Raw genomic sequence first — 10,685 nt, 5'->3', positions numbered from 1 at the left:
ATTTCAAAATCAAGATTAAGAAATCAGCTTCAACACATCATCAAAACTAGTGATCAGGTGCTATATATATCTAGCCTGTCTCATCAAACTACTGGGCTTGTTTGAGCTAATCATCAGTAAGATGGTGCAAATCTTAAGAGAACAGAATCTCTTAGGATCCGCGACGCTTGCATTAGACCTGTGACTCAACTTCCACCTCTGTTTATTAGCTGGGGGCTCTGCAGTGGCCGGTTATTTTGATTCTCTTTCCTCTTTCCAAGTGTCCCTATCGTGCGATATCGAATTGCAAAATTGAGTTCTTCTTCTTCTTTCTTTCCTTTCGGCAGCATCTGCAACCGCTTAATGATCAGACTGAGTAGCTACTGTATATAGGGCTTCGACTTTGTAATTCACTGTAAATTAAGTTGGGATGATCATTCCCTTAACTTGGGACTGAGCTTTTGCTGAACATTTGCTGTTTGGTAATACAATTTTCCCTGTCAATATAACTAGAGAATTCTTAGTTCATATCTTCGTTTCCAGATAATGCTTGGATAAACATAATTAAGGATATTCACAATTTGGATCTTACACACATAAAAAGTAAGTTGGGACTCAAGACTTCTTCTTTTCAAGAAGAAGATCATTGATATTAATATTAGTTTAGTTACAGTTCATTAACACAGTTTGGACGATGAGATTACTGCAAATGTAGACAACATGATAGTGTGGCTCGAACTTGGGATGGCTGAATGGATTTTTTGGTGATTATTGATGAACTGTAAGCTTAGATTTCAATAACTTTGTAGGTGATTCGACAACGGCTGATTGTAAGCTGAGTGTGATGGGTTGTTGTCTTCTATTTCTCGATTCTTTCTCTGACCCCACTAATTATTTTAGTGAATTTTAGAAGTTGGTGGCTAGATCGTCGTGCGATTTATGTCTCACGGAAGAGCATTGATTTAGGCAGCAAGCGATATTTCACAATTCTGCGGAGTGATCATATCCTTATCTTTGGAATGAAAGTTATTAAACTATATATAACCTGGTATAAAGAACGGGTCTTGGATTGTACACTTTAATTTGAATTTATCAATTCAAAACCATGTTATTTCAAGATTATATTTAAAAAAAATGAAAAAAGAAATTTCTTATAAAAAATTCAAACCGTATCTTGATCAATTTTGATCAAATCTATTTCCATTTAATTTAATTCAAAACTTAGTTTGAATTAGATCTTGAATTGATAAGTTATTTAATCGATCCATTAACCCGTATGGGTTTAATAATTGTAGTTTGGATATTGAAACGGTATGGGGACAACAAACGAGTGTGGTTCAGGCTTGGGGATGATTAATTATGATATTGATGGACTGCAAGCTTAGATTTCAATAACTAGGTGGATGACTCGACAATGGCTGATGGTAAAGCTAGGTGTGATGGCTTGTTGTCAGTATCTTCCATGTCTCGATCCGACCCCACTAATTATTTTAGTGAATTCGGAGCTGTCGGCTGGATCATCGTGCGATTTTATCGCCATGAACCGGCTTTAGTCTCACGGTCTCGCGTTAGGCAGAAAGCGATATTCGACAAATCTGTGAAGTGATCAATTAGAGAGCCGAGCCCACCCCATCACATCGAAATTTTTATTGGATGAAGCTTTTTCGGTTTGGTCAAGGCATACGTTCTTGTCCTCGGTAGCTTTCTTCTTTTTCTTCGTTCGGTTTGGTCAAGCTTTTTCTTCTTTTCTTTCGATGAACACAAAAGACTAAGCATGATCTCCAATCGCATAAAAAGAAACAGCAAAACTTTCTTGCCTTACACATGGATTCTTAAGGATATCTTGGTGGGGTAGCTAAGCTTGGTCTCAGCTTCATCAATCTTTCGATCATTTCAACTTTTCGCTCGATCGATTCTTTTCTTTTCTTTTCTTTTTATATATATATGGTTTGTTTCTTTTGATTTTGTCGTGGATATTTATGATAGCATATGTTTCCCAAGAGTCTAAGATTCTAGACATAGGGGGTCCCATTCGTGCAGCTCTTGCGATATGAGATTCAATCCATGCGAAACCGCATGAATTGGACTAGTTTCTGCTGTAGCTTAGTCGGATTAATTATTTATGATTAGCATGGCTTAGTCAGAAATATCATCTGAAATGATTTTTCAATTGATATTAATATTTTAATTTTTTTAAAATATTCTAATATTCTTGCAATTTACACAAAAATAAATTCGCTTGTCAAGAGATTTGACTGCTCTACTACACTTGTTATATGACCTGGCTTGGCCAAGCCAAGTCGAGCAGCTTGATTATCCGTTAATTCAAGATGGGCTAGATATATAAAAAATATTAATTTTTTTTTAATCAAAATAATTTTTTGTTTTTAAGTCCAAGCATAATTCAACTAGCTCAACTTAATTATACTATCAAGAACCCAACTCTTTACAGCTACTCAATTTGCAAAGTTAGCATTGTTTAAATTTTAATTTAGATGATTAAGAAATTAAAAAAAAAAGATAAAGTTTTAAATGAATCAAACTTTAGTTAAAATAAAAAAGTGAGATGGCACGTCCATGAATTTTTTTAAGCACTAGAAGATTTATCTAAGCAGCACTTTAAGAATATTTATATAATGAGTAGTTTATATTACTTTTGGTTGGACTATGATATAGAATCTTGGCCGATCCTATGAATAAGAATTACTGCAATCTTTGATAATTATTATTAATAAAAATGTTCACTTACCGTTTTATTACAATTAAGTGTTTTATTATTGGAATAATGTTTTTCATTCTATATATATAATATATAATGATACGATTAAATAAATATATAACTTTATACCAAATTTACTAGCTAGCTGATTTTTTTATTTGACAATAAATATATAACATTTTCTAAATAAATCTAAATGTTAATAGATTTACTAGTCGGTTAATTATTATTATAATTTTTTTAAAATAATAATATTAATATTTAAATCTAAATAAAACAAGTATTTTTAATCATCCAACTAATATTTCTTAAGGATTGATTACGAATTGATAGTTGAAGTAGTTGCCCACGAACCCTTGTGGGTCCACATGCGAACAAAATACAAGATGGGCACGTGCAAGCCTAATAACACATCAGATAGGCTTGGCGTTCGTTATTGCGCGAGTCTTGTCTTGCTGAACACAACCGACCGATCAAATGCGCGCTTTCTTACATGTGGAATCTGTCGCTCCTGTTTTTTTAATATTTAGGTTGTCTTATTCGAGATATAATTCTGCTATCATCACGTAAAAATGGATTTGTTTAGATTATTTTGATTAATTATTTTAAAGTTATTTTTTTATAAAAAAATATTATTTTAATTTATTTTTATAAAAAAATATTTTAAAAACAAACAATTCTTAAAAAAGTATTCAATCTATAAAAATAATCTAGATTACATCTAATAATAATAGATTGTTGATTAGAATTTTTTTTTATTAGTTTCAATTAATATCACATTAAATGCACTTGTTTTTTGATATTTTATTAAAAACTTATAAAATTACTAAAATTTCTCTAATCATGTAATGGAATAGATTATGTATCCATTTGATGCTACGGTAGTTTCTGTTTTTTAAATTGTTTTTTCATATGAAAAATCATTAAAAAAAATAACATTTTAATATATTTTTATTAAAAAATATGTTTACAAAAAATACTATGTACCACGTACGGTACCAAAGAGGCATTATATAAAGAAATTAACTAATTAATAGTTTTGTTAATTGAAATGTATAGAAGGAGAATCTGATTGAGAGTTTATTGACACTACGGAGATCTAATTGAATTGTCCCTAAAGATTGGGGACTATTATGAGGTTAACCGCGATTTATTATCTATAAATTGAGGGAGCGCTGCACTTGCACTTGCACTTGCAACAGCAGCTCTCAAGTTGTGAGAATCTATCTTAAGATAATGCTAGGATCTCCCATACCTATCAATATGCCAAAAAAGCTATTCAAAAAGACACTATCAAAGACTGACATTGATTATAGAATGACAATTCCAATGGATAGCCTCTCCGCTTTCCAAATCCCAAAAGGAAAATACTCGAAAGAAGTTGCTGTCTTCGACATCGATGGTCGTCGATGGAGGTTCCGGTGTTCCACGAGAAGAAAAGATCCCCACCCCAAACCAGTCCTCTCTTCAGGCTGGATTAAGTTTGTCAAAAACAGGTGTCTCAAGGAAGGCGATGAAGTCATCTTTTCTGTCGCGGACAATGATGGAGCTGAGGGTCTGCAATTCGGAATTCAAGCACGGAAAAAACTCAAGTTACTCGGTCAAGAGTTTTGGGTAGACCCTCTTTGAAGAAGAAGAAGAAGAAGAAGAAGAAGCTACGTACTAATCCAGGCATGTAAAACATAGGTGTATCTTCCATCTTGATTCTGAGGGTAGTGTTCTTACGCTGTAGTCTTGTTCCTGCTCTCTCTTTCTCTCGGAGGGGAGGGTTTTGGCCGGCCGGAGATCTCAGAGGAGTTTGATATCCTAGCTGTACAAGTATTCAAAGTCGTTTCTGCATATTTCCTCTTTTGTATGGCACTAGCTATGATCCTGAATATGTCTTGGCAAGATCTTGTAATCATGGGAGTGAAAGAGTGAAAGCTCGGAAGCTCACCATGCCCATGGTTTTGGCCTGTAATTAAGCGAAACGTTTCAGACTTTTTCTTGGATTGCAAATTAATCTTATTTTTCTTCATTAGTTCCATAAATTAATTACCACTCCCCATCGGTTGTTTGTTTCCATGGGCTCCATGAGATTAATTATCTCAACAAATGATGAAAAACACCTCATAAATCACATACATGGATTTAAGTCAATTACAAGTTGTTTTTAATTAAAATATTTTTCTTTTATTGTTTGCTAGGTGACAAAGCTGACAGAGAAATCTGTTGAAAGATCCAATTCTTGTTTTTTTGCCTTTTCTTTTTTAGCAACGAAAGATGGTAGGTTTTTTTTTTCTCTTTAAGAAAAAGTTCTGAATTAAATTGTGGATGGTTCCAAAGCAATTGCCGTATGACTTATCAGATAAGTACGTCAACTTATCATGTGGCCAAAAAATCAAACTCCCCTTGCAATTAATTAATAATTCCAAGTAAATTTTCTAATTTTCCAATACTATAGATTAAATATCAACTGTGTAGCACTTGAGGGTCTAGCTGCTGTGGTCAACAGTGTGACTTGTTCCGCCCCCGTCCCGGGTTCGACCCTCTATGTGCACGTCTGTCACCCCCGCGGTGCCTTACCTGCTCCTGGGCTTGCAGGATGTCCAGTGGGCCGTGGGGAATAGTCGTGGTGCGCGTAAGCTGGCCCGGACACCCCACGTAAATCAAAAAAAAAAAAAAAAATATCAACTGTGTGTGTGGGATCCTCCAAACACGAGTAAGATTAAAAGTTTTAAACAAATTCTTATTGGTAATGTTTTTGATTTAATGACCAATATCTTATGATGAATTAAATTCATCTTTTGCCTACCTTAATTATGTTTTCATCATTTTTATTCTTTCTTAATTATTTGTCTACAAGTTTTATATTATCTTGATTTTTGAAAGAAAATATTTAATAAATGTAGATTTGCGCTATCTTACATAAGTTTTCCAATCTAAGGGTTTTTAATTAAGAGTGTGGTAATAGTTGCTTTTCAAGGTATTTTTCGCTTGAAAATACATTAAAATAATATATTTTTTATTTTTTAAAATTACCATATTAAAATGATATAAAAACCCTAAGAAAATCTAATTTAAAGAAAAAAAATCAAAATTTCTTAAAAAATAAATTAAACTACAGCACCAAATAAGCATTTATCTAAAGACACCTAGCATGAGAGAAGATTGTTAAATAGTTGCATTTAATATTTCTTATCATTTTTCTTTCAATGAACATACATAACAATGCTCAAAGTCAAACGAATTGAAGATAAGTATATATGTTTATGTTATCATAGTCATTAAACTAATATTAATGGCCTTGAAAAAAGCTATTAAATTACTTCTCCAATCTATTTTAAAAAAAGAATAAAGATAGTTATTTTTATTTGTTTTCCAATCTATTAAACGCCTTTGTACTGTGACGTCCAAGACTATCCAAGTTACAAGATCGCATGATGCTTCTTTATTTATTTATTTTTATTTTTTATACAAAAGAGATGTACGGTGCATGCTTTTAAGCCTTAGCATCGTTATTCAATCAAAGTATTATTTATTTATTTAAGTTGTCGATTGTGCGAATTAAAGTTGCACTAATTAATCTTATGGTAGTAACAATAGTTAAATGACCCAACTCGGCTAATTATTGATTTGTAATTTGAGTTATAAGTTGAGTGAGTCAATCGCTTAGTCCATGATATGGGTTTATTGAATTTTTTTTATTTTTTTTAAACAACAATATTGTTAATTGAAAATTAAAAAAAAGTAAAAACAATGATAAAATTGATCATATTTTTTTTTAAACTTTGATCAAATTACTCAAATCATGAGTTGATGCATAGGATTCTTCAAATTTAATTAGATTAATAAAATGAATAATTTTTTTAAAAATCAATCTGGTTCAAGACTCGATACAAGATCCCAGACAATGCTTCACCGGAGCAACCAGGCGTGCTATTTGTTTTTTCTTTTTAAGAAAAAGAAAAAGAAAAAAGAGTGAAACCTGTGTTAGGGGACGGTCCATATAACCATCTATCGAAAGAAATCTTCGATTGGGGCTGAGAAATCATCGAACGTTCTCTCACTCTTTTCGCATCACCGGATGAAAGAGAACAAGAAGTCGTTCGATTCTTTTAGGAGACAGGTCCTTTCGAGGGCCCTCTTCTAGCCACCAAATTGTCGTCTACGTGGACCTTCGAGTTCGAGCCATTTTAACGTCTGTGTCCGTGCCATATCAGCACAGCGCGACAACTCCTCCAACCTCATCATGTGACCGATCAAAAAGGCACATGTTTCGCGCGATTAATCCATCAACTTCTTTTTTAATATCTTTTAGATTATAAAAAAATAATATATCATTTCGTGCGATTAATCACCACGTCCCCGCGGTTTAGGAGATTCGATATTATCCTCTCTTTTTTATTACAAGTGATTTAAAAAAATAATATATCATTTTTTTATTTTAGTGAATCGGAGCTGTCGGCTGAATCATCGTGCGATTTTAACAGGTTTAGTCTCACGGTCTCGCGTTAGGTAGAAAGTGATATTCGACAAATCTGCGAAGTGATCAATTAGAAACTTTTATTGGATGAAGCTTTTTTCGGTTTGGTCAGTGCATACGTTCTTGTCCATGCGAAATCGCATGAATTGGACTCGTTTCTGCTATCGCTTAGACAGATTAATTATTTATGATTAGCATCTCTTGTACCCAAGAACCCAGAGTTAAGGAATAGTATCTGAAATGATTTTTCAATTGATATTAAAATCTTTATTTTAAAAAAAAATCTTGAGAAATTGAATTATTATAGAATATACTAAAAGACATTAATCTTTTACGGTACAAATTCATAGTAAAAGACTAATTTTATCTCTTGATCGGCAAAGTAACATGCATTAGATCTAGAAGTATGGTGATATTTTTAGTCGATAAGCTTTTTAGGTTTTGATTTTATTTCTAAATAATTAAGTTGCTTCATTACCTTTGAAAACTAAAAACAATTGTACCATATAACTAAAGATATTTTATTTTTTAATTAAGTTTTTTTTTATCTTTTCTTTCTTCAGAGTTGTCCTTATATCATGTCTCGAGGTCATGGATTCAACAGGTTTACTAGTTTGACATGAGCTTTTTTTTTACTGCTTCTTAATCCTTTTTTTTTTTTATCTCAAGTCGATAACCAAAATCTTAGATTTTTTTTTTAAATAAATTTGCATCGTCTTGATATCTTTTCCACGATGAAAAAAAATAAAAGGCTCGCAGCATAACGCAGACCACCTATCTAGTGGGTCTTAAATTGGCTCGACTTGACGGTCTAATTCCAAAAACCTGTGATAGGTGCTTGATTCAAATTAAATTTTAAGTTGAACTAGAAAAAATATTGGCATGATAAGAACTAGTTAACTTGATTATGTTTTGGACGACCAGTTATACTCTATTCAAATTTGATTGGGTCAATAATTGTTTTAATAGAAATAATTGTTATGGATTGATCCAATGACTCGCATTAACGAGTTAATGCGATAACTAAATGACCCAATCCTTTTTGAATCAGTTCTTAACTAACTGTGCCAACAATGGTTTGATTTTTTATTTATTTTAAAAAAGGTATATATTATCAAAAGTTTCAATAAATATGACGTTGTAACAGCATTTTGAGCGACAATTACATAAAACAAAGCAGAGACATAATCGACTTAGTTTTAATTAATTCTAAAGCTGTAAAGATGTGATAAAAAGATATATACTTTTTAGTTATTGTTTGTAAGGATCTCATTGCAAAGACAAAAATTGGCATACCATCATATCAAATACCATCATTAATAATTAAATCATCGAATTTTAATAAAAAAATTTAAATAATAATATTAATATTTAAATCTGAATAAAAAAAGTATTTTTAATCATAAAACTAATATTTCTTAAGGATTGATTACGAATTGATAGTTAAAGCAGTTGCCGACGAACCCTTGTGGGTCCACATGGTGGGGTACATGGGAACAAAATACAAGATGGGCACGTGCAAGCCTAATAACACGTCAGATAGGCGGCTTGGCGTTCGTTATTGCGCGAGTCTTGTCTTGCTGGACACAACCGACCGATCAAATGCTTTCTTGTTTGTGGAATCTGTAGATTCTGTTTTTTCAGTACTTAGGTTGTCCTTTAGCGCAGGAAGTGTAATATTTTTTTATTTTTTTAAAATTATTTTTAAATTCAACATATTAAAACGATTTAAAATATAAAAAAATTAATTTTTAATAAAATATAATTTTAAATTTTTTAAAAATAATAGTTAGTCCACGTTCCAAACAATCGTATAATTATGTTATCTTCACGTAAACACAAACTTTTTTATTTTTTAGTAAAATATTATTTTAATATATTTTTATCAAAATTATTTAAAAAAACAACTATTATTATAATTCTAAAAGCCTAAATCTTTAAAAAGTATTTAATCTATAAAAATAATCTATTGGATCTAATAATAGTATTTAATCATCTAGCCACCAAATTGTCGTCTACGTGGACCTTCGAGTTCGAGGCATTTTAACGTCTGTGTCCAAGCCATATCAGCACCGCGCGAACATCCTCATCATGTGACCGATCAAAAAGGCACATCTTTCGTGCGAGTAATCCATCAACTTCTTTTTTAATATCTTTTAGATTATAAAAAAATAATATATCATCTCGTGCGATTAATCACCACGTCCCCGCGGCTGGATCATCGTGCGATTTTAACAGGTTTATCGCCATGAACCGGCTTTAGTCTCCCGGTCTCGTGCTAGGCAGAAAGCGATATTCGACAAATCAGTGAAGTGATTAATAAGAGAGCCTAGCCCACAGAGCACCAACCCTTCACATCGAAATTTTTATTGGATGAAGCTTTTTCGGTTTGGCCACTGCAGACGTTCTTGTCCTCGGTAGCTTTCTTCTTTTTCTTCGTTCGGTTTGGTCAAGCTTTTTCTTCTTTTCTTTCGATGAACACAAAAGACAAGATGTTTCAACTTTTCGCTCTCAGCTTCATCAATCTTTCGATCATTTCAACTTTTCGCTCGATCGATTCTTTTCTGTTTATATATATTGTCTGTTTCTTTCGATTTTGTGGAGGATATGACAGCAGATGTTTCCAAAGTATTCTTTTTAAAAAAAAAAAATTATTTTTTTAAAAATTAAATTTTTATTTTATTTTTTCTTTGCTTCAAAATAACTTTTTTAGTATTTTTATATCATTTTAATGTACTAATATTAAAAATAACTTTTAAAAAATAAAAAAATATTATTTTAATATTTTTCCAAATAAAAATCATTTTGAAAAATAATTTCAACCACATTACTAAATACAGTCTTAGAGCTTATTTGAGATTATAGTAGCGGTGACGGTTTAAAATGTTTTTTACTTATAAATACATTAAAATAAAGTTTTTTCATTTTAAAAAAACTATTTTTGACATCAAAACAATATAAAAATATATAAAAAAATATTATTTAAAAAAAATTCAAAAATTTTAAGAACGGCTCCCAAAACACTGCTTTTGATTCTAGACATGGGAAACCGCATGGATTGGACTGGTTTCAGCTGTCGCTTAGCCAGATTATTTTTTCTTAGTCCATCAAGCGGTCCAAACACTTGGTGTCCCAACAAAATCAAACTTCAACGGGCTTAAGGCTACAAGCCGAAGTGCAAGCCCAGCGGCATAATTTCAGAGAAGCCCAGCTGCATAATTTCAGAGATTTACTTCAATAATAAGTATTGATTATTGAAGATAAACCAAATGAGTTAAATTATAATAAAATACAAATTATAATAATAAAATTTAAATCACATTTATCATTTTCTTTAACGTCATTTATCAATTGTTATCACATAAGTTTTACAAGATATGCACAGGCTATTAATAAATTTATGTTTTTTAATAATGAGAATAATCAAAATTATATTTATTAATGAAGTATTCTTCAGGTATTTGAGCATGTCTAAAAAGTTGTTTTTGATATATCTGTAAATATTAAAAATATTATTTTATA

At 31.5% G+C, this 10,685-nt stretch overlaps 1 protein-coding gene across 1 annotated transcript; it reads left to right on the top strand.

The window, feature by feature from the left end:
* The first annotated feature begins 3,889 nt into the window (after window positions 1–3,889).
* Window positions 3,890–4,728, top strand: LOC112327218 (putative AP2/ERF and B3 domain-containing protein Os01g0140700). The gene has a single exon (XM_024599267.2). The coding sequence runs from the start codon at window positions 3,935–3,937 to the stop codon at window positions 4,325–4,327; it is 393 nt and encodes a 130-aa protein (XP_024455035.1). The 5' UTR covers window positions 3,890–3,934; the 3' UTR covers window positions 4,328–4,728.
* Window positions 4,729–10,685: the final 5,957 nt, after the last annotated feature.

This window comes from Populus trichocarpa, chromosome 4 (genome assembly GCF_000002775.5).
Source record: "Populus trichocarpa isolate Nisqually-1 chromosome 4, P.trichocarpa_v4.1, whole genome shotgun sequence".
In the NCBI taxonomy this organism is placed as follows: Eukaryota; Viridiplantae; Streptophyta; class Magnoliopsida; order Malpighiales; family Salicaceae; genus Populus; species Populus trichocarpa.
This window is presented reverse-complemented; position numbering and strand designations above follow the sequence as displayed.

Bases quoted from the DNA above. Each gene is read 5' to 3' on its own strand.
- LOC112327218 (XM_024599267.2), top strand. From the start codon at position 3,935: ATGCTAGGATCTCCCATACCTATCAATATGCCAAAAAAGCTATTCAAA.